We start from the raw sequence: 23,931 nt of genomic DNA, 5'->3' as shown, positions 1-23,931 counted from the left end.
TCAGATTAAATGCTGCTATTGTTTCAATATATGCATTGTTGGCACTACTAAGGTTAGGTACCACCTTGCTGGTATTACAAGTGGTGTTTATAAGTGTCAAGAAGTTCCTACTAATGTAAGAAGAAGATTTTTTTTATCTTATGATACCTCATTTATTGATACATCTGTATGATTTTTTAAAAATCTGCTAAATGTCTTAGCATCGTTATAGCACGTATAGCTTACGGAGCAGGCTGCCGCTAAATGGCTTAGCCCGCTATTTAAAATTATGGATGCAAGCTAAATTGTTTAGTTATCTTCTTCTTGCTTGCAGCCAATTTCTTCTCAACTCCCGTGGTGGCTGGGAGCCTGGGACTACAAAATAATTGACCCAGATTACCACCACATTTTTTGGAGTAAAAGAAAAACTAGGCACTAAAGCAGCACTTGGCCTGACTATGTGCATTAGATTCTCCAATTAAAAATGTGCATTAGAAGAAAAAAAATGGTTTATCAGTTTTGTACGAAAGTAAATAATTTGGGACTATGTGCATTAGATTCTCCAATTAAAAATGTGCATTAGAAGAAAAAAATGGTTTATCAGTTTTGTACGAAAGTAAATAATTTGGGACTATGTGCATTAGATTCTCCAATTAAAAATGTGCATTAGAAGAAAAAAAATGGTTTATCAGTTTTGTACGAAAGTAAATAATTTGTTCATCGCCAAAGGAAAAATACATAAAGTTGGCTGGCCAAGTGGACCTAAAGAATAAGAAAGCCCAGTAACAGGCGCGTCGGGAACAACTGCTAGACTATGAATACGTAATCCATCTCGGAAGGCGTAAGCGGGTCCGTCGTTCGTTTGCCTCCTTCTCTTCGTTCGCCCTAAACCCCCCTCCCTCGCGCTCTCCTGCGCCACAGCTCTCCATGGCCGCCAAGAAGAAGCTCGGCAAGTCGCTGGCGCCGGCGCCGACGAAGGCAAAGGAGAAGCAAGAGGATGATGAGGGGCTCTTCTCTTCGCGCTCCTTCGCCGACCTCGGCCTCCACCCGACGCTCTGCGCCCATCTCCAAGGTCACTCTCTCCTGCTATGCCTCTGCCTCCGTGTTGGGTACTCGTGTTGGGGAATTAGGAGCTATCTCTTTAATTCGCATGGAGGAAACAACTAATTGGGTCAATACCCGAACTAATGTTGTACAAGAACACATTTTCTGGGCTTCCTGTTCTAAGATGGAGTGAGTGGAAGTACAGGTTCTTAGTTTTTAGTTCGAATTAGCAGAAAATTTCGTTGTTTGATGATATTGAGGATGCCATCGTGAGGCATCTCTCGATTTTGCTGAGCACATCGTGCATGCATTGGAGGTTGACAGACAACACAAATACACAATTTTGGAGAAAGGAATGTATTTCTAATTTTTCTTCTGGTGGCTAATTAGTCTCTTGTTTCGTTTTTTGGTTTAGATAAGATGGGCTTCCAAGCTCCAACGCGGATCCAAGCTCAGGCGATCCCTGTCGCCATGTCAGGACAGCACTTGTATGGACCTAGCACAATCTCATTTTGTCCATCAACTTAGCTAGAGTGCTGCTTTGTTCTGAAGAAATTTTGATTATTCTGCATTGTCAACGGCAGGCTAGTGAAGGCAGCGACTGGTACCGGCAAGACTCTTGCGTACCTTGCACCAATCGTTCACCTTCTCCAGATGAGGGAGCCTCGTGTCGAGAGAACTCATGGAACTTTTGGTAATGATTCGCCATCCTCTGCTTGTTTCCTATATGCTGCTTTGTGTGGAATCGATATACATCCAGTTTGTCCTTTATAATATGCCTTTTTTAAAAATCTCCATGTGTGGTCACTACACCTGGTGCACGGTTATTTCTCGTTGAATTTCGCTCTGTTAGCAGTCCTTACTAGCAAAAGTTCTGATAAGTGGTGTACCATATCTGTTAAAACATTGTCGATTTTCCCCCCATATCAATACAAGTATATGACTGCACACTATGAAGTGCTCGTTGTCCTGTGAAGGCTCTCCAATTTAATTCATCTATAACATTTATTACGAATTCTATGACGGGGAATCGCCCTCATTTTCTTTTGAAAGAACCCCATTATTCTGAATGATGCGTCACTAATTATTTGATTGTAGCGTTGGTGATTGTGCCAACGCGTGAGCTATGCTTGCAGGTTTATGGGATCGCACAGCAGTTGGTGCATCGTTTTCACTGGCTTGTCCCTGGGTATGTAATGGGCGGTGAGAGCAGATCAAAAGAGAAAGCAAGACTGCGGAAAGGTATGTCTTGTCCCATCAAGGACTTGCTGCAATTCTCATATAATGTTACCTTCATGGGATCTTCAGTTCTGACTCCACACATTTCTTTAGGAATATCAATTCTCATTGCTACTCCTGGGCGCCTTCTGGACCACTTACAGCATACTTCATCATTTGTTTATTCAAATTTGCGCTGGATAGTTTTTGATGAAGCTGACAGGTCTGTTAATCATAATTTCATCTTGGTTGACCCTTTTTTCCATACAACACATCTTGTCCCGAGGGCACAGCTCTTACATCTAGGGTGTGTGTCTGTAACCATGCAGCATTCTTGAACTTGGTTTTGGAAAAGCAGTTGAGGACATACTAGGGCTCTTGGGTTCCAGGAATGATGCTTCTGACCAAAATAAAAGCAAATCAGACACTTTGCAAAGGCAAAACCTTCTCTTGTCAGCAACACTCAATGAAAAGGTGAACCGATTAGCTAACATTAGTTTGAAGAACCCAGTGCTGATTGGACTTGACGAACAAAAGAAGCCTTCGGAGAGATCCAGTGCCCTAGGGAAGAAGCACACTTCACTATTATCTGATGACGAGGAGGAAATACTTGAAAAGCGCAATGATATAGTGGAATCTGCTGTTGATGATTTCAAGCTTCCTGCGCAATTGGTACAAAGATATGTTAAAGGTAGTGGCAATTTATTTGCTTAAAACTTTATTATGCTCATGTTTGTCATATGTTGCTTTGGTAGATACTAAAATGCTTTTGTTTTATTCAGTTTCATGTGGTTCGAGGCTTGTGGTTCTTCTTACCATTCTGAAATCTCAATTTGAAAGACAAGTGTCGCAGAAGGTGAGTTCTATATATCCTGAAGCTGTTTAATTTTCACTAGAATATCGTTCTTACCGCTGCGAATTTCTTGTCACTCAATACCCTGAAAGCCCTGCGAGTTGAACTATTCTGAGCTAATTCTAATCTTTCTTCTGTAGGTTGTTGTTTTCTTGTCAACATGCGACTCTGTGGATTTCCACCACAATGTACTCAGCCAGCTTGAGTGGAGCCGTGGCCTGCCACTGGATACAGATAAGAAGCAAAAGTTTCTTAACTGCAAAGTGTTCCGTTTACATGGTAACATGGACCAGGATGACCGCAAGAAGTCATATTTAGGATTCAGTTTGGAAAAATCTGCAATTCTTGTATGCACTGATGTCGCTGCTAGGGGCTTGGACATTCCGAAAGTTAAATGCATCATACAGTATGATTCACCTGGGGAGGCTTCTGAATATGTTCACAGGTACCTTAACATCTTGTGCCATATGCATTTTTACATGTAGATTACTGGTCTATTATTTTCTCCGTAATTGTCTCCGGATTCTTTGTTCACATGGTAACTCACTCACTGACATTTTGTATAGTTGCAGCTGTTTGCTCATTACATGGTTCCTTCTTTTGTTAATGGCAATCTAGTGCATTGTTTAGTATTTTCTTGTGAATGCTAGGATGCTTTTCTTTCACTAGTATGTTCTTCTGGGTATGTTCGAATAACATTTGTTGTTTTATAGGGTTGGAAGAACTGCAAGGATTGGTGAAAAGGGGGAGGCCCTCCTGTTTCTCCAACCCGTTGAAATCGACTACTTGAGAGATTTAGAGCTACATGGTGTATCTCTGACAGAATACCCCTTCCAAAAGGTTTTGGATGGTTTCCCTGTGGATGGACAGAAGCCTCTCAAGAGGAAGCCAATATCTTTGGATATGCATCCATGGATACTGTCTGTACAGAGAACACTGGAAAATTACGTCGCATCTGAGGTAACAAACAAAATACTTCAGTTGATTATTTATGTGAACATCAGAAGCTATGAGCTCTTGTCATTCTCAACAAATGTGCTATCATATGCTCTTATCCAGGCCACAGCAAATAAGCTCGCCAGGGATGCCTTCTGTTCTTGGCTTCGTGCTTACACCGCCCATCGAGGTGAACTGAAGAAGATTTTTATGGTGAAGAAACTCCATCTGGGACATGTTGCAAAAAGCTTTGGGTTGAAGGAGCAACCCTCGTTGGTCGGAAGGGCACACCAAGTGCAACTCAAGAAGCGGAAGAAAGAACAGAAACACGAAAGACCTACCAAAAGGAGAAAGCACCCTGCTAAGAAGTGAAATTTTCATGAAATAATTGTTTGCCACTCAGGACTTAATGGTGGATCTTGATCCACTCCAGTTTTGTGGAACTGACAGCACAGACCCTGCGAGAAAAATTACGCAGTGGCCAAAGAGCTAGACAAGGGCTAATTTATCGCAACATCGTAGGAATGGTTATGTACCCTGAAATGTAGCAACAGATGTATAATATTTGCTGTGGCGAGAAAGTGATGATCTCTTATTGTAACATTTGTTTATCAAAAGCTCGTGTTTTTGTCCTTTATGAGTGCTGGAATGGCACTATGATTGTTCAAAAATCGCAGCTACCAAATTCACAGTAATTGACACAAAAATAATTTATTGAACTGATGCAAGTGATGTTTGACAGTAACATTGTAATTTCATTTGTTTCGAGATTCCACAAGCATTGTTCTAGCTGAAGCTGAATTGAACCACCCAAACTTATAAAAAATTACACAGGGATTCCGAAACAGCATTACTGCCTGAACCAATTTAATACTCACAATACAATGCTTTTCTAAGATCTGTAATCTACACATTCCTGGCGAGTTTGATGGATCCGGTGGGCAAGCCCCATGCCGTGTTCAATAAAGGAGCTTCTCAGAAGTGAGCCAAACTGTATACAAGAATCCATGAAAGCTGCAACAAAAAGAAGCGTCAATCACCAGCAAAATACCCTGCTGAATGAAATTAGTTAAAGCAGTAATGTGAATCCTTGCTGCTATTGTAAACATAAATTCTCCTTTACAGGGCCATAATTTTACGTACTTGACTGCATTTTCACATGGGAGTTTGGATTTCAGAACGATCATAGAATAGATAAACAGCACAGCATCGGAAGAGATTGGATTTAAGAATGATCATAGATAACAGCAGACATTACATTTTCACAGCATATCTCCTTGCCAAAGTAAGATTTACTGGGACACAGCTAGCTATAGATATTAGTATCGCTGAAACAGAAGAACGAAAATGAAGACTTTACCAGGAACAGGGTGAAAGAAGCAAACATCCCCTCCTGAAGTAGTGCACCATGGCCTCCAAACTCTTCCTCATCAATCTTCAACACGTATGCGTAGTACCAGTAAATTATACCGGTAGAAATAGCCAGAAATCTGCGACAAAGCCATGCCGTATAACCATCAAAAGCTCACGGTGATAGCAAATAAGGTCCCAATAACTGGATACAGATTCCATCAGCAAAATACAGGTCCACCGGCACATTACAACAACTGAAAACAGTTTTTGTCACGAAAACCTAGCAAAACAAATCATTTCTACTCCGCGTGGCCTTTTCAGGTGCTATACTTTCTTATGTTTATGATCTACAACTATTCCTGGAAACCACAAGGTCAAGACACTTGAAGGGAACATTCAAGTTCACTATCGCAAAATAACTAAGAAACTGCAGTAATCTTGCATCCAGCCAGTCAAAAGAAAAAAGGTTCCCACTTGAAGTGCCAAGATAAGCAGCAATCATCCTGGAACCCAACAACAAGTAACTCGCGAATCAGCCACTCTGCTACCAAAAGAGCCGGAGTTGTGCTCAAGCAGGTAGTACACAAGGAGTCAAGGATCTCGCAGAATTCCCCATACCAGATGCAAAATTGAGTCCAGGTAGCAGGGGATACCAGAACTAGTACAAGGAAACATAATAGGTACGATTGCACGGGGGGGCAATGAGAAGCTGTGAGATTTGCGGCGGGCGGCGGGGACTCACAGGGCGATCCAGTGGGCGCCGACGAGGGGCAGGGCGCCCCAGACGAGGCCGCAGAGGAGCCCCACGGCCTGCCGGATCCAGTGCACCGCGTCCAGCAGCTGGTCCTTGTCCCACGACGCCTCCGGGTCGAGGTACCGCGAGAGCTTCGACGGCACCGCGTGCTGGCCGCTGCCGCCGCCGCTCGCCTGCGCGCGCGACTGCTTTGCCGCTGCCGCCGCCGATGACTTCGTCTTTGCCTTCGCCATCTCGCCCGCTCGAGCCTCGAGGTGGGCGGCGGGCCGGCGGCGGAGAGATCGAGGAAGAGGAGGAGAAGAGATGGGATCGATCGCCGGGGAGAGAATCTTCTCTGGACCAAAGCCGTCGGAAAGATTCGATTTTTGCTTTTATAGTTACCCCTGCAGAGATAAATTCACCCACTAGTTCAACTTCAACGCACTGTTGCAGTACATCTGGACCGTTGATAACTTGATCTAACGGCTGGGAGACAGCCAGATGATCCTCACAGATGGCTCGCCAAAACACAGATTGTTCATACACACGATTTTCGACTATTTCGAAATCATACAACCCATTGTATTATAACATGTTTTTAGTTAGTGTCCATAAGCAATCATACAACCCATTGTATTTATAACATGCCCAATCTCTACCTTTTATTTTTAAACATGCCCAAAATGCACACGACAACGCCACGTCACGGAAGGCATTGACAAACTTACAAGAATTTTTGCACGCAACGAAAATATTTTATTATACATGATCGACAACAAATCTGAAGGTTTACTACTAGTGGTTCTATCTGGAAGTGGTGATTACATTTGATGAAGGATCAGTTTGTTTGCCCATTAGAGTCTGCTTGCTTCAGCTCAGGGCTCACTTGTTTTCCTGCACAAAAGAAAGTGGAAAATGTGTTATTTTCCTTGTACCAGTTATCAATTATTGTCATGCATAGAGTGACAAACCCAGAAGATATTTCTATTTACTAATCTTTACAAGAAATTCTAGCTAGTACCCAAATATCCGTATAACTTGTGTCTGGCATGGTCAGTAGTAGTATTAATCTCAGGAAAAATTAGCTTCTCACTCTCCGCTCTCCGCTCTCGACCCTTGCTAGCCCCGACTTCCTAGTATATCTACAGGAGGGGAATGATGATAATCTAAATTGGTACTTCGGTTTCCTTCAGATTATGTCCCAGATTTAAAGAAAGCCATCACGACCAAGGGGTGCAAGTCTGGGGACTCCAGTCCAGCTTAAATGTTCCTCTAGGTAATCATCAACCAGGAATGTATTTAGAGGGGATGAGACGGTTACCCAAAAACGCGGGAGGCGACGCACAGAACAAGGAGATGCTGCCAAACGCGGGGAGCGACGCACAGAACCAGGAGATGCTGCCGATAAGGCAGAAGCTCTTCTCTTAGTAGGAGCTTGCTTCTTGTTCTTACTTTGGGAATGACTTTGATCAGCAACATTTCTGCTTCTGGAGTCAACTGACATTACCACTGGAGATGAGACTGGTCTAGAGGAAGCATCTGGACAAACAACTGGGCTTACAGGAAGAGTCCCTGTGGAAGACAAAGCCATATCAATTAATAGATTACATATAACAAAGGACGGAAGTTAATGTGCATAAATATAGGGGCAAATACAGGGTCGGTCCGAGAGAAAATAGAAGATCCAATCTTCCATGTGAAAATCATGCACTCCATCATTTAGAACATTAAACATATAAACTGGGACGCTGTGGTTCTTAAACATAAAATGAAAGAGTCCCCAACTCAAAGAACCACTGCAAGGTTGGCAGCATGTATAGTTCAGATTTCCAGGAGAGAATTTAGCTTGAGCCACATACACAGGGTACAAGAAATTCATACGCAGGTAAAAAGATGCTATGCTTGTTATGGAAATAAATACGCCCTCCTATCCTAAATAGTTGTCGTTGTTATAGTGCAAATTTGAACTAAAACAACGACAACAATTTAGGATCGGAGGGAGTAAAATATAGGGTACCACTGACAGTAGCAGCCTGGAACCTCTGTCTGATTATTCTTAGAAACTTGAACATATCGTTAGTGAGGTTCAATTCCTTCACCAGTTCCTCAGAATCTTCCACAGGAGGACTACATTGATGTACTGTTACGAACAAAAAGAGATTTTAATTACCAAACATGTTGAGGTATAAATTCAAGACAGATTTCACATGGAACTTCAACTCACATGTGTATTTATCATTGTCAAACTTTAAGGAAAATGAATACTCCTTCTCAGGACTTTGCAAGTCAACTTTGTCGAAGATGAATTTCACACCTTGAGGGAAAATAGGGCAATTGTCAGGAGGAAACACGGCATTTACATAATTTCTTTAGCTTGGCACTAAATTATTTTACCTTCTCCTTCAACAACGACCTGTAAGCCAAGGAACTTTTGGTACCAGAAGACAGCTTTCTCAATGTCCTTCTGCCATGTTTCACCTTCTCTATTCTTTGCTTCAAGAGCTTCAACAGCTGCCGCAATACATTAAGTATGTTAACGCTATTGCCACATAAGCACACTCCCATTAAGGACACTACTGTCGATAAAGCTATGTGCCAAAGACATGACAGAACAACATAGCTCTTAAATCTAACACAAAATCAGCAGAAGAATTACCCTCGAGCTCATTCGATATGACCCTGGCGTACTGGTCTCTCTTGTTCCTCTGTTCGTCCACCAGGTTCACAAGTTGCTCATTTGTAGCAACCAAGCTTGAAATTGAATCCCTTGCGAGTTCACATTTTGACTCCTTGGCGAGTTTAACTGCAAAAGTTGACCTTAAGAACTCAGGCATGTGATACTGATAACCAATCACCCAATAACTCGCAAGTAAAAAACTAAAAACATAAATGGAAGAACAGTGCACAACATTATTTAAATGCACAGTTTTTCCCCCAGAATCTCGATAGGGAAACGTTTCTGTAATTCATAAAAAAAGAATGGAATTGACCACGGTTTACAGGAAAACCGGGCAGAAAGCCTTACTAAGCTCTTTTTTTTTCTACAGTGTCACGAAGCTCAGTTAGTTAGAGGGAAACCTAGCGAAAACCCCTGACAACATACAAGCGAATCCACGAAGCTAAGTCCCGGGCATCCCCAATAGGAAAGAAATCGGACATTTTAGGGGGCAAGGACTTACTGGACAGAGCTTGCGCTAGGTCATCCTCCAGGCCCTGCAACTGCCTCCTGAGTCCATCGAGGTCCTCTGCAGCACGGGTAAAACTTGACGGATCAGAGGGGGAACAACATCCTGATCAACTCCAAAACTGGAAGAATTCCATTCCCCCGCTCGAAGAGAAGATGGGGTTTTGTTTCAGACGAGAGGAGGGAGGGGGGACGTGCCTCGGCGCGAGAGGGTTTGGTGCGCGCTGGAGCGGGAAGAGAGGGTGGCGGCGCGGTAGGCGGCTGAGCCGGCGGCGAGGCGGTCCCGGACGGCGGCGGCCTGCCGGTCGAGCGCCGCCCGGAGCGCCGCCATCTCCATTTGAGCTACCCCGAAGGCCGGTGGTTTTGGCCGGGTTTTTTTAGTCCTTTGGGAAGTCCGGTGGATTGGAAAGCATAGCAGCAAATGAGAAACATGGGCCGAATTGTTTATTCATGGGCCTTTGAGGCCCAATAATTTACTCACTTCTTTCAGGAGAGCATCCCAGCCCAACGTTTATGACTTCTCATCTTTTTGACAGGGACGGTTCAGCTGCTGCAAGGCCTCGTCATCCGTCGCAAGGCCTCGCCATTCATGTGGAGAAGCGCCGCTGCCATGGCCTTTCTAATTTTTGCGAATCGTTCTTTTTCCTTCGATTCACACCTCTCATCTAGACCACACGTGATAGATCCGATGGTCAGGAATGGAAGTTTGGAAGTTTGCACCGAATCAGGGGTTTCATCGGATACGTCGCCGGGGATTCAAGATTTTTTTCTAAAACCTTTAAAAATAATCAACTTCATGAAGGTGTACAGAGTGGCATTGCTACCCAAAGGAGCGATGATGCCGGCGTATATTGCATGCCTCCTTGAGTTCCATGGCAAACCGGTGATTATCATTAACCTTGAGTTGGTTTACCAAACCCTCCTCAACTGTATTCACAACGGGTGTAGGAGATCGGGCAGGTGATCGTGCATCGAGAGCCTACGGTTACAAGAGACTGCACATATACATGAGATTATTACAGACACTTTAACACCTTTGCACCTTGGTTCGGGCAGAGAAGGAAAATGAATTCAGAGCCGTTTTGTACTTTTGAAAGCACTTTTATAAGTGTTGTACGAAAACACAGGAACAATTTCTCATGTGTGGATAGGATCACATCAAGGAGATGATGGAGGTCAACAGTATGCCCAAAACTGTCAAATACGGACGGCCAGGAAAGGAAACAAATAAAAATCTCTTGTGTTTCTAGCTAGCAAGGCTAGCTCGCCGGAAGAAAATCTCTCCAGCTTATTACCTGAGCAAGCATCGGGAGCCACCAATTATCGCAGCCACAGATATATTTTCTTCTTCTCTTCCCGGCGTTCGTTGCCTCCAAGCAACCACCACTGATCCAAATCCGAGAGCTTTTTTCTTGTCTTCTTCCCCGCGGCGCGTGAGGTCTCCACGCATCCCCCTCTCGGCTCTCGCCGGATTCTTTCACGCCTCGCCCACTACCAATTCCGTCCCTTTTCAGAGGCCCTGGAATCCTGGTCCGTACATACAAGAGGCGGAGGAAGAGGAGGAGAATTTGAGCATTCATGGCGGCGGCGGCAGCAGCAGCGCCGGTGGCCGGCGGGAACGCGCGGCTGGGCCGGCCGCGGGCGCCTCGGGTGGGGCTGCGAGTTTGTGCGGCGGCGGGGGAAGGCCCGTCGTGCCTGTACGTGGGGCCCATCGAGACGGCCAGCCAGGAGATGCTCGAGGCGCTCTACCGCCAGGTTCTTCTTCTTCCTCTTCTTCAGTTGCTTCAGTCGCAGTTAGAAACCTGTAGCTAACTGAAAGCTGCGCCATCTTTCTTCTGATTAACATACATGCAGTTCGAGGACCTTCCATTACAGTTAGGATTATAAACCTTTGACCAGCTGAAAGTTGCCGTGCTGTTTTTGACTTTTGTGATTAGCTTTCATATTGTCTACCTTCTGATGTTGTAAATAGTGTTGCCTTCTGACTTCTGTCAAGGCATCACCATACCTGTATATATAGTAATCTGCAATCCTTTCATATGGCAGGCCAGGGATTCCTACTACAGTGGCCAGCCTCTGATTGTTGATGACATGTTTGACAAAGTTGAGGTAAAGAATACAGCACAAGCATAAAACCAAATCTACATATATCCAACTTTGCATACACCGCCTGCTGCATCTCTCCAATTTCATTGGCTGTTGGCCTGTTGCTGTTGCATCTGCATCCCAACAAATCATGTATGCTTCACTGGCAGTTGAAGCTCCGGGTCTACGGCTCTCCATCGGTCGTAAAATACCCACGCTGCAGCCTCAAGCGACAATCGACCTACGCAGACGCCGAGGTAACCTTTTTTGTGGAAATCAACCTGGATTACTTTCAAACTTGATCTCATCTCTTCCGGCTCGAGCCACCTGATGCCATTGACTTACAGTTTGGTGTATTGATTGGCACTTGGGTGTAGGGCAGGAGGACCACTCGATGTTTATGGCATTATCGAGCATCTGGATGCTGCTACTCATGTTTGGCTCCTCGGCGTTCCTGGTTCCGAGCTTCTACGCCCTTAGCATGACATTTGGAGATGCATTTGGAGCAAGGTTTCTCTTGTATGGTGCTAAGTCCCTTGATGGGATAACGAGGGTGAATGACATGGTTTTGATTGGATTGGGCTACCTGGTTGGCTATCCAATTGCATCCGCTTCTGGTAAGAGAAGTTCTTGAGTCCATTTTATTCGCCGTTAGTTATCAGTGGTTCTTTGATTTTCATGTTCGATCTGTAAATTTGTGTTTGCCAGCATCTTAAATAATTTATTGTTTTGTCTCCTCAGTTGGTGCACTGCAAGGCTTATTGACAAACAATTTGGTTGCACTAAAAGGTTCTTGCCCAAATTGTGGCGAGCAGGTCAGGTTCACTTGACTTGACTTATATTAGTAGCCCAACATGGCTCCTTTTAGTGCTTAATTGTACAACATTTTGGTCATCTGAGTAAGTAAACCTGTCCCTGTTAGGTCTTTGCATTCGTGAAGACGGATAAATCCATTAAAGCACCCCACAAGGCAGAATGCCATGTCTGCGAATGCCCATTGGAGTACCGTACTAAAGTCGAGGTATGTGAAATACCTTAATTTTCATACAGGTCTTGCAGTAATAAAATGCTTAGTTTTTTAACAAAATTGTGATTCGAATTTGATTTATGTCGATAATTAGCAATGCATGCAAAAGAACACTGTTTTGGTTTTGTCAAAGCACTATCGTGCCAATCTACATCAGTTATGACTTGGGACAAACTCTGCAATCCCTTTCCTCTGGTTCCTTGACTGATAAAAGTGATAGGTTAGCACATTTAGGCCCTTTGTTATGCCAAATTGCCAATTTTTGACACTCAAAATATTTGAATGGAAGTTCCAAAATATTAAAGGAATCTGAATTCGGATTATAAAATTATCATGAAATTTGCAATTCTGGATGTAGATTTTGAACATGTAAACCAAAACTTATCATTTCCGTGTTTCAACATTGCAATGCAGAGATCTTTGTCTGGACCTAGAAGAAGCTGGGTTTATGGCCGGGTTTATATGGTGAAGCAAGGGCATCCTAGGAAACGGAGATGGATAAAAGACTAGAGATCTAATGCTAGCTGTTGAAGAAAGAGATCCATATCAATCGTGTTCTTATTGGCTGAAAGCCTGAAACACCTTCTGAGATACTGTAGTAGATTGTTGCTGTGAGGTGCTTATTGTTTTGTACATTTGTCAAACCAAGCATCTTGTAAAGCAGTATATTCTTTCCAGAGATATCCATACTCTTCAGATGAACACATGATAAATTGATGAACCACTATGAATAATGGTAGCCTTGTCAAATATTTGTTCACTAGCATTTTGATTCATATGGTTCGTGCGAAGTGTATGAAAATGTATTATGATATGTAATCACTGGGAGTGGTGTTCATTCCAGTGTAGCAGTCTTGTTGATGGGCTCTTCTTAGTGCCACTGCTCCAGGGGGCAATATTTTGAGTGCACTGACACCTTAAGGTGTGCTAGTGCACTAAGCTCCTAATTTACCATGAAAAATTCTGAATATTTTTTATAACAAAATTTCAGATCCAAATTTGATCCACAGGTCAAGAAATGAAATTAAATAATTCCACTGTAGGCTTGAAGTTGATACTATTGAAAGCATGAATTGCTTTTGTTTATCCAGCTATGGAGCAATTTTGTATATCCAGCTATGGAGCAATTTTGTATATCCAGCTGTGAAGCAAATTTGTATATGTACAGAATTTTTAGCGAAGTGAGTAATGCTGCTGCTTCTGCTGAAGGTGGTGATGGTTTTCATGCTGATTTTCATTTCATTTTAAGTGAAAAGTGTACATAGCTGATAGAGAGACAAGATGGAGACAGAGTACAACTAGAAGGGGAAAAAAATGCTAGAGCGCGGCAGAAATACACTGTAGATAGATATTCCTTAAAGTACTGGTATGTTATCTGTGGCAGAATATCCCCAATTGCATACAACTCTCTGACTTTGTCTTGACGAAAATGTTAACATACCGTCTGCGTAGATGGATATTCCATAAATAGTATGTTGTCTTGTGAAGATGTGAGCCTCCTGAACCAACAAGCGTAGCTAAGCAATCCTCAAACCTTTCATATATCGATTGTTTTGATGAGCTCTCCATTGACTAGCATTCCAGCTGCTGAAGAGAGGATGCAAGCAACTATACAGAGTGAACTCATATATAGAGCTGGGAATATGCTACAGAGATAACAGATACTATAATGCTGCAGATAGGATAGAAAAGAGAGATCAGAATTAACTCATAAATGGAAAGAGGTATATGGAAACGCACCAGAAATACGATTGGTAAGAGGCAATATGCATGACGTTCATATATAAGAGCTGACTAATACAAGGTGACAATCAAGAAACAAAGAACAGCACAATAACATCTCTCCTTGAAGAGGGTATAAACACCCAATCCAAGAAATCTGACGTCGACATCCCGAGTGTCGGAGGTTTTTTCTTCTTTCGTTTCTTTTGCTGTATCTTTTGATGGTAGTGTTGGGAGTTTGTTGGAGTGTTTTCCTTGGATTTCCTGGATGATGATATGTTGGTAACCCCAGCAAGCCTTTGTAGTACGTTCTGTCACTTCAATAAAAAAGTGGGCCATGTGGCCTTTTGTCTAAAGCACTTATGCTGGTAAAAAATTATCAGGGGCACGCGACATGGTAAAACTAAGCACAATCAACAGGATGAGAAATGCATAAGAAAATACTCCCTCCATCCCATATTAAGTGACTTTCTATTATATATATCTAGACGCTTTTTAGGCATAGATACATTCATATTTGGGCAAATTTGAGTCACTTAATATGGGACGGAGGGAGTATATCCTAAGAAGAAGTACTACGGCAAAAAAAGGGTGAAAAAGTGCCCAATTGTGCAAAAGATTAAGTGCTTTACTGTGGCACAAAATGTAACTGCTAACAGGTACATTATATAAAGGAAGTAAGATTGAACATATTTCCAGACATGGTATAAGTTGCCTATGCATATATGGAACTAGAATCTAATCACCAAAAAAATAAAGGGCAAGTTAGCTGAACTGTTCACTGTCAACTGGTGGATGCATGTTTGTCTGCACAGATAACAGGATTGCGGTTCATACGCATAAAAGGAGCAACATTTCATAAGAAAACACAATACCTGTATATGAGAAAATGGCCAAGGAAAGCAATAACCAGAGAATCTGCAGTACCAGGGCTGATGAGTGGCAGCTCCGATGCCAATGCTAGGCTTACGAGTAGTATGAGCAGCACAGGGATATGATAATTTAAAGGAAGAAAAGTGCAGCAATGATCTGCGTACTACAATGTCTTGGCAAATTCTGAAGTGCAACCAACACATTAGCTTTTGAGTATATTTGCAGCACTTGTCAATAAACGTGCATACCCCTGTGGTTCATTGAAAGAGCAACAGAGGATGGAACGGAGGCTTCAATAGTGAAATGCTATTCCAGATGATAGGTGTTGTAGCTCAAAGTCAACTTCTGTTAAACTAATGCTAAAAACACTAATGCTGTATTCTCAGCACATGAAGCTGGGCACTGGAAAGCACCAAAGCTCTTTCCGAGTACTAGTTGCTATGACGCTCCACCCAGTGCAACGAATCTGCTCCCCCATTGCTATCTCTAACAATCATACAGATCAGCTGATTGAACTACAGAAAACACTTGAAAGTTGAAACCATCTTTGGCCAAAAAGATACAGGAGCAGAAGAAACATGATTGAGGCCACAACGTTCCAGTCTGTCAGATGTCCAGCAACGATTAATCAAGGCAAGCCAACAAGCATACTTACAACACAGAGGAGCTGTTGCTTTATATTCTTATCCATTGTTTTGAATCTAATTTGGAGGGCCAGATTCATGCGAATAAGCTTAGAGCAGACTTATATTAATTAGTTTGCCACCCAAGGATAGCATAAGAGCCTTCCATCCCTATAATCTCTTTGGCCTTCTCAAAGCCCAGATACCGTTACTTCTAACATTTGTTTGTTGCACTGCTAAGACAGTTTGGAAAAAGTGTTAGCTGACGTTGACTGCAGTTTGTAATTTGTCAACCATTGAGCTGCCAAAGGCCAACTACAGTACCACACTGATAAATCCAAGAAGATCATCAAAGGAATCTAAACCCCACTCAGGCTTAGGAGTAAAAGCTGCTCTACCTCCGCGAACCAATAAAGAATACCTTGACCAGTTCCGAAAATGGTTTGCAAACGCACTAATATCATCAGGGTGATTCGCAAATGCAGCCATACGGTCAAGTATATACTGTCGAAACCACGGAAATCGTAAACACTCTGAAAAACAAACTGCACACATCCGAAGGGGTCCTTCAACAGTTGAGCCAGGAAAATGTGGTATCTGCGTGTAAATCTCATAGAATGCAAACTGTCCTAAATTGACGCTAGCAAAGCTGGGACCTAGTCTATTGTAATTTCCATCAAAGGTAAGCGACCTTACATTGCTTCCTTGAATTTGAATATCACCACGATTTTCCAATATTTTGTAATGATCGCTAAATAGAAACCAGTTAGTGTTACTATAGAAGCCCATGCAATAAAGGTTCTCAAAAGCAAATAATAGCCTAACTGGCCCAACATTATTGTGCGTCCAAGTTGCCGGAGGAAGTATTTCAACAATATAGAAACCTGCTCCTTTTGGTGCAATTAATATCTCTTCGACAAACCCATTTGGTCCATTCCAAATCTGCGTTCTGATGTGTTCAGCGATTGCATCTAATAGATTATCGAAATTAGCAGCCATGATTTCAGCATCGTCATCTAAATGCAGCTGAAAAACCGGAGAATGCTGCAAGAGGTGAACATAGTAAAATGTGTCGCCCTGAGATCAAAAAAACTCGAGAGAACGAGAGAGAGATCGAAAGGGCAAGAGCACGAGAGTATTTTGGTGCTGCGCGCAACTTAGCAGCTTTTCTGTCTTCTTTTCTTTTTATTCATCAAGAGTGCACACACATGTCCAGGCAACGTGCTCCACTACTGACCACGTCCATCCCCATGATCCGAGCCTCGCGCTGGACGATCTAGACTAAGTCAGGGCGCACAAAACGCAACCACTGAGGAGCTGAAAAATAGCAACTAAACTCTGAACTGAAACTAGCCTAAAAAACGGTGTCAGACATGACACTTATGAAAATTCAGAAAACACTTCTTCAGAGGCAGCTAGACAGGGTTTAAGACCACAATCTCCCCCTCAACCCTGGCTCACTGACTTGACATCGACGATCCCCACCTTCTTGCGCAACTCCAGGAAGCGTACACGCCCAAGTGGCTTTGTCAGAAGATCAGCTCTCTGTTCACCTGTCCCGATGAACTCCACAGCAACTGTTCCTTTCTCAACACAATCTCGAATAAAATGGTATCGGAGATCGATATGCTTACTGCGATCATGGAGTACGGGATTCTTGCAGAGTGAGATTGCTGACTTATTGTCGATGAAGATCGTGGTTGGAACAGCATCCTTGTTCAGCAGCTCACCGAGGAGACGAGCGAGCCAAACGCCCTGGCACGCAGCTGTTGCTGCCGCGATGTACTCCGCCTCGCACGACGATGTGGCGACGACCTTTTGCTTCTGGGACTGCCAGCTGACGGGGCTGTCGCCAAGGAAGAACAGCACTCCCGACGTGCTCTTCCTGGAGTCCACATCACCGGCATGATCTGAATCGCTGAAGCCTGTCAGTGTCTCGCCGTCGCCGTGGCGGTACACACACCCATGCGTGAGTGTGCCAGCAATGTAGCGGAGCAGGTGCTTGACAGCCGCGAGGTGATCTCCCGCTGGTGCCTCCATGAAGCGACTCAGGAACCCGACGGCGAACGAAATATCCGCGCGGGTGTGAACCAGGTACCGGAGGCTGCCGATAACGCTTCTGTAGAAAGTTGCATCCACCGCTGCCTCCTTTCTCTCCTTGCTAAGGCGACACCTTGTCTCCATTGGCGCGTGCACAGAGTTGCAACCTGCCATGCCAGCTTTCTCGAGGAGCTTAGCGGCGTAGGCTGATTGCGTGATCGTGGTGCACCGCGTCCCCTGCTTGACCTCCAGCCCGAGGTAGTACCGCAGCAACCCGAGGTCGCTCATGCTGAACATCTGCTTCATTTCCTCCTTGAAACTGAGCACCTCCTGTTTCCGAGCGCCGGTGATGACGAGATCATCGACGTAGACTCCGACGATCAGCAGCTCGTGATCCGTTCCCCTCGCGTACACGCCGTGCTCGGTGGCACTTCGAGTGAAGCCGAGAGAGACGAGGCTGGCGTCCAGCTTGGAGTTCCACGCGCGCGGCGCCTGCCGCAGGCCATACAACGCCTTGTGCAGTTTGTACACGTCCCGTTCACGGCCGTCGGCAAGGAAGCCCGGTGGCTGGGTCACGTAGACCACCTCCTCCAGCTCGCCGTTGAGGAAGGCGGACTTCACGTCCATGTGATGCACCTCCCAACCGTGATGTGCAGCCAGTGCAAGGATGAGCCGCACGGACTCCAGCCTGGCCACCGGCGCGAAAACCTCGTCGAAGTCCACGCCGGCGCGCTGGACATATCCCTTTGCCACGAGCCGGGCCTTGTGCTTCACCACGTTCCCGTGCTCGTCCTTCTTCAGTTTGTACACCCATTTGAGTCCGATCGCTCGCTGGCCTGCAGGGAGAGGGGTGAGTGTCCAAGTGTTGTTGTCGTCGATCGATTGCAGCTCGTCGAGCATGGCGTGCCGCCAGCAGTCCTCGCGCTCTGCCTCAGCGAATGATGACGGCTCCTCTCCTTCCAGAAGATGCAGGGCCTCGTCGTCACTGTGTTCTTCCACCAGCACCGGGCACTCTGCAAGTCGTGGAGGTGATGAAGGTGTGTCGAGGATGTCGGTGATGCGGCGGACGCGGTGTGGCGCAGTGACGCTGTCGTCAGCATCGAGCTGCCCTGACCACGTCGTTGGTGGCGACACGAACTCCACAGGTTTGCTGATGGAGCGAGGCGTGGGCGTCGCGGGCGATGATGCTCCCCTGTGAACTGGAACGCTGGGCTCCGGCGATGTGCTGGCAGCAGGAACCGAGGCCTGCTTGTTGCTCGTGGAGGCCCGTGTCTCGTACACAGGGTACTCCACGGTGAACGTGCTGCTCGCCGACGGCTCCCCTGGTGCCTCCCAATTCCAGCGCTTGTCCTCGTCAAACACGACGTCGCGCGACACGTGCACGCGCTTGGATGCAGGGTCGTACATCCTGTAGGCCTTCGAACCTGTATCATAGCCAATGAACACCATGGGTGAGCTCCGATCGGCGAGCTTCTGCTGGTTTGGCGGTGTTGTCTTGACGTGGCCGACGCAGCCGAACACGCGCAGAAAGCGCACGTCAGGCTTCACTCCATGCCACGCCTCGTACGGGGTCTTGCCGTCGACGCTCCGTGTGAATGAGCGGTTGAGGATGAAAGCAGCCGTCAGCACTGCCTCTCCCCAGAAGGTGTTTGGCATCCGCTTGGCCTTGAGCATGCTGCGTGCCATGCCCAAGAGCGTCTGGTTCCTGCGCTCCACGACGCCGTTCTGCTGCGGCGTGTACGGGGCGGTGAGGTGGCGCTGAACCCCTGTCTCCGCACAGTGCTCATAGAAGGTCGCTGATGTGAACTCGCCGCCACGATCAGTACGCAGGACGCGGAGCTTGTGGCCGCACTCGTTCTCCGCCGCGGCCTGGAACTTGACGATGGCGCGTGCAGCTTGGTCCTTGGTGGCGAGGAGCTCCACCCACATGTACCTACTCCGATCATCGATCAGAACAAGCACGTAGCGGCGTCCTCCAGGTGTCGGTGGAGTGATGGGCCCGCACAGGTCGCCGTGCACCAATTCGAGCGGCTCTGCCGCTCGGAATTTCACCTTCTGAGGGAAGGGTAGGCGTCGCTGCTTGCCTGCGAGGCATGCCTCGCAAAGTTCGTCCGCGTGCTCGATGTGGGGCAGTCCACGCACGAGCTCGCCGCGCACCATCCGTTGAATGCCGTCGAAGTGCAGATGGCCGAGCCGCGCATGCCAGCGCCAGGCATCGGACATATGCCCCACGGCAAGGCACACAGGGCGGACTGGGGTGAACGACAGCTTGTACAGGCGGTTAGCGGATCGCTTTACCTTGAGGATGAGGCGCTGGCGATGGTCGTGGACGGTGAGCGTGCCGCGGCGGATGTGGATGTCATACCAACCCTCATCCAGCTGCCCAAGGCTCACCACGCTGCTCTTCAGCGCCGGGATGTAGAACACCTCCGTGAACGCGCGATGATCTCTCCCGTCAACGGAGAAGACGACGGTGCCCCGTCCGTGGATGTCAACCACAGATCCATCAGCGAAGCGCACTTTGCCCGCTACTGACCGGTCCAGCTCCGCGAACGCGTCGAGCGAGCCGGTCATGTGATTTGTTGCGCCGGTGTCGAGGAACCAGGTCTCCCCTGCGTGCTCGTCGCCGAGAGATGGCGTGACAACAGCTCTCTGCTCGTTGAGGAAGACCTGGCCGCGGTTGCACACGGCGGTTTCCGGTTCTACGACCGGCGTGGGCGCGGCGTTGACGGCGACAGGCTTGACGCGCTCGTACACCTCCTCGACGCTGGCCATCATCAGGCCTGGCCCGTCGTCCTCTTCATCGTACTCTTTCTCTGCTTGGGCAAGGTTCGCGGCAGCCGCCGCCGCCTCGTCGCGTTGCCTTTTGCGGCACTCGCGTGCCCAATGTCCTTTCTTGTTGCAGTAGCGGCATCTCTCTCTGTCGCCGTCGTTGTTCTGGCCGCGTGGTGGAGACGCAGGTCGCAGGGCTGGCGCGCCCTTGCGGTTGTCGTTGGCGCGCACGTTGCCGCGGGCGTCCCCTTTGCCGCTCAAGCTGCCGCCCGTGGCACCTCCACGGGGCTGGCGCTTCCTGGCCTCCCACTGTTCCTCGGTGAGGAGCAGCTGGTTGCCGCTGCTGCCTCGATCGCTGTCCAAGCACTCCTCCATGGCACGCAGGTGGCCAGTGACCTCCTCGAGCGTGAGCACGGACGGATCGAGAAGGGTCTCGATCGAAAAAGCGATCTGCACGAAACGAGATGGGACAACAGAAAGAAACTTTCTGACGACCTTTTCTTCCTCAACGGTGCCGTGATCTCCGAGGGAACGAAGCGCGGCGGCGATGTTGGAGAGGCGCATGGCGAACTCGTCGATCCTCTCGCCGTCCTTGAAGGAGACGGTCTCGAACTCCGTGCGCAGCCGCCGCACGCGTGAGTCACGGACGCGGTCGTTGCCCTGGTGCGCCATCCGGATCGCCTCCCACGCCGCCTTGGCCGTCCCCTTGCCGATGAGCATGCAATGCATCTCCGACGGGGTGGAGCGGAGCAGCGCGGCGAGCGCCTGCTTGTCGTCCTTGCGGGAGACCGTGTCGTCCTCGATGGCCTCCCAGAGTGACGCTGCTTGGAGGTTCACCTCCATGACCATGGCCCAGTTGGTGTAGCTGCCGCGCGTGAGCATCGGGAAGGAGAGATGAGTGCCGCTCCCGCCGCCGGTCTCGCGCACCACTTCGCGCTGAACCACGATCTCTCCGCCACCATGCCGAACTCTGCTACGCCCGCGGCTTGGTGAGCGCCGTCGCTGCTCAGGGGCGGTGTCACGGACAGTCGCTGCGGGGTGTTGCCGGTGTGCTGACCGGCAGACATGATGAAGCCTGGCTCTGATGCCAATTGTCGCCCTGAGATCAAAAAAACTCGAGAGAACGAGAGAGAGATCGAAAGGGCAAGAGCACGAGAGTATTTTGGTGCTGCGCGCAACTTAGCAGCTTTTCTGTCTTCTTTTCTTTTTATTCATCAAGAGTGCACACACATGTCCAGGCAACGTGCTCCACTACTGACCACGTCCATCCCCATGATCCGAGCCTCGCGCTGGACGATCTAGACTAAGTCAGGGCGCACAAAACGCAACCACTGAGGAGCTGAAAAATAGCAACTAAACTCTGAACTGAAACTAGCCTAAAAAACGGTGTCAGACATGACACTTATGAAAATTCAGAAAACACTTCTTCAGAGGCAGCTAGACAGGGTTTAAGACCACAAAATGATGGTGTAGCGTAGTTAACGAACCAGGACAAAGAATATATAATGCAGCATATGATATTGCAAATAGACTCGTGATACTTAATGGAAGTGGAACAAACAACTAGAAACCTTGTACGATCATGATCACTTTCACGCTTCAGTAAGCCAAGACAGCTATATTTTCATTCAATTATATTGAACATGACAAAAGAAAAGAGGGTAAAACCACAACCAAATCCCAGTCTTCAGATGGCAGCGGCGAGACGTTTCGTTCTCTCTTGGAGCTAGCTCAAACGGCATGAGCTGCTGATGTTGCTAGCAGGTAGTTAGAGGCGATGCCGGCGAGTGACTGCTGGTGATGCCACAATGATGTGCGGCGGACACACTCCCCGTTGGGGTTTTGGCCAGATTTGCCCTTGTAAGGTTTCTGCTTGGTGAGGGTTGGCTGATTTGCCCCAAAACATTGGTTTGTATGCTCCGTTGGACAAGCGTTAGGGATGCAAACGGGATCAGTCCCACTTCTAGTTTAATTCTCAAATCTTCTACTCAAATTTTGAGCAAAATTTTGTATAGAAGATCGGAGAAATGAACTAGATGCGGGACTTTCACGGGATCCCATTTGCATCCCTAACAAGCGTACCCTTCTAACCCCTAACAATTTGCAGCAGGAAGAAGGCAGAAAGAGGAGATTTGCTTTCAGAGAAGAGAGGGTGACATTTTTTTGGAAATTATAAACAAAAATGGTTGTTTCTTAAAAAGTTAAAATACCAGTACCACTAGATTCTGCTACTACAGTATTCTACATCAAGAGAATAGAGCGGAATTAAATAAAAAGAATTCGAGGACACGATGGAACCTAAATCTGTGTCACAAAACCCCATCAAAGATACCTACCCACAAACACAACGCTATGCTATCTAATCTAACTGTCATAAAAAAAACCTGGATGAAATATTCCCAGTCCTAGTACGCTAGCTGCGGCTTTGCAGAAGGAAAATCACCCATCAAATCCAGAAAAAAGATACTGTAGTACTAGACGGAACATTCGAATCGCCACGAAATCTGCTCTTTTCTCTTAAAAAAACGCGCAGCCCCCATCGCACGGCCCAGACAAAATTAGCGAGTGATTAAGGCCCAGCAAGGCAGAGAGGCCCAGGGAAACGATGGCACTTTTAGGCTCGGCGAGTTCAGAACAAGAAGAAAAAAATATGGTAGCTAGAGAGGAGAAAGGATGCTGCCTCGAAGGGATCCATCCCAATAATCCAGTGTGGCTGGAATCTACCTGATTTTATCGGAATAGATCTGAGATGGGGAAAGGGGGGAAGAAGCAAGAACACCAGAGACTCGGAGAGGGGAGGGGGTTTCTTCTCCTTGCGCAAGAAGGAACAAGGAAAGCCAAGACGAGGTGTGGGGTTTTTGCTTCTCGTGCAGGTCAGGTGCTATGTACTGAAACTGGGCAACGGGTTGGTCTTCCTTTTTCCTCTCTACGTTGTTTTTATGTTTTTCTTTCTTTCTTTCTTTATATGTGTAAGTGAACTGGAGCGTGGCCAAAGGGAGGTGACTTGAGTCAAAGATATCTTGATTGGGTCCAAAGCCAATATCGAGGGAGCATGTACCTTCTTTATAAAAGAAAAGATACGATTTATTATTGATATACTTGCAGAATGTCCGTATGCTGTCACGGTCCCACGGACGACCAACAACACACAAAGAGCTTGTATGGTGCGCTGTCACTGCGGTGTATGGCGGAGCAGAGCTTGTATGATACTAAAAACAAAACGCGTGCATGTCTCGGCATGGCCCGTGGGCGTGGGCGTCGGCCCAGGCGGGCAGCACGGAGGGCGAGCATGACAGCGTCGGGCCGCTCGCCCGCTCCCCGTCCTCCTGCATCTGGACGACCATACCCACGGCTGCCTCGGCGAGCCTGTTCCGCACGTACCCGGTCGAATAGCCTGCGCGCGTCGCTTGGGCAGTCCGTAAAAATATTAAAAACATGAATCGTGATGGACCTAAAATATTTAGTCATCTAACCGGCTGGATCCGCCAT

General features: G+C 46.9%; 4 protein-coding genes across 4 annotated transcripts; 2 read left to right on the top strand and 2 right to left on the bottom strand.

Annotated features, from left to right (window-relative positions):
• The first annotated feature begins 96 nt into the window (after nucleotides 1–96).
• Nucleotides 97–4,662, top strand: LOC100824689 (DEAD-box ATP-dependent RNA helicase 17). The gene is made up of 10 exons (XM_003569051.4): nucleotides 97–1,051; nucleotides 1,439–1,511; nucleotides 1,608–1,717; nucleotides 2,122–2,265; nucleotides 2,356–2,464; nucleotides 2,571–2,932; nucleotides 3,024–3,097; nucleotides 3,235–3,539; nucleotides 3,808–4,054; nucleotides 4,154–4,662. The coding sequence occupies exons 1-10, from the start codon at nucleotides 907–909 to the stop codon at nucleotides 4,400–4,402; spliced, it is 1,818 nt and encodes a 605-aa protein (XP_003569099.1). The 5' UTR covers nucleotides 97–906; the 3' UTR covers nucleotides 4,403–4,662.
• Nucleotides 4,663–4,725: 63 nt separating this feature from the next.
• LOC100824385 (uncharacterized protein C20orf24 homolog) lies at nucleotides 4,726–6,507 on the bottom strand. The gene is made up of 3 exons (XM_003569050.4): nucleotides 6,126–6,507; nucleotides 5,391–5,520; nucleotides 4,726–5,044 (listed from the first exon to the last, which is right to left on the bottom strand). The coding sequence occupies exons 1-3, from the start codon at nucleotides 6,368–6,370 to the stop codon at nucleotides 5,006–5,008; spliced, it is 414 nt and encodes a 137-aa protein (XP_003569098.1). The 5' UTR covers nucleotides 6,371–6,507; the 3' UTR covers nucleotides 4,726–5,005.
• A 169-nt stretch (nucleotides 6,508–6,676) lies between these two features.
• On the bottom strand, nucleotides 6,677–9,668 carry LOC100824076 (probable kinetochore protein SPC25). Its single transcript, XM_003569049.4, has 8 exons — nucleotides 9,499–9,668; nucleotides 9,296–9,361; nucleotides 8,773–8,919; nucleotides 8,511–8,627; nucleotides 8,341–8,430; nucleotides 8,134–8,256; nucleotides 7,438–7,688; nucleotides 6,677–7,010 (listed from the first exon to the last, which is right to left on the bottom strand). Exons 1-8 carry the CDS (start codon nucleotides 9,635–9,637, stop codon nucleotides 6,999–7,001), a joined length of 945 nt encoding a protein of 314 aa, XP_003569097.2. The 5' UTR covers nucleotides 9,638–9,668; the 3' UTR covers nucleotides 6,677–6,998.
• A 913-nt stretch (nucleotides 9,669–10,581) lies between these two features.
• Nucleotides 10,582–13,188, top strand: LOC100823764 (PGR5-like protein 1A, chloroplastic). Its single transcript, XM_003569048.4, has 7 exons — nucleotides 10,582–11,055; nucleotides 11,347–11,409; nucleotides 11,556–11,642; nucleotides 11,768–12,002; nucleotides 12,127–12,200; nucleotides 12,308–12,406; nucleotides 12,827–13,188. Exons 1-7 carry the CDS (start codon nucleotides 10,879–10,881, stop codon nucleotides 12,920–12,922), a joined length of 831 nt encoding a protein of 276 aa, XP_003569096.1. The 5' UTR covers nucleotides 10,582–10,878; the 3' UTR covers nucleotides 12,923–13,188.
• Nucleotides 13,189–23,931: the final 10,743 nt, after the last annotated feature.

This window comes from Brachypodium distachyon, chromosome 2, assembly GCF_000005505.3.
Source record: "Brachypodium distachyon strain Bd21 chromosome 2, Brachypodium_distachyon_v3.0, whole genome shotgun sequence".
In the NCBI taxonomy this organism is placed as follows: Eukaryota; Viridiplantae; Streptophyta; class Magnoliopsida; order Poales; family Poaceae; genus Brachypodium; species Brachypodium distachyon.
The sequence above is the reverse complement of the archived record's forward strand: the minus strand, read 5'-3'. Positions and strand labels throughout refer to the sequence as shown.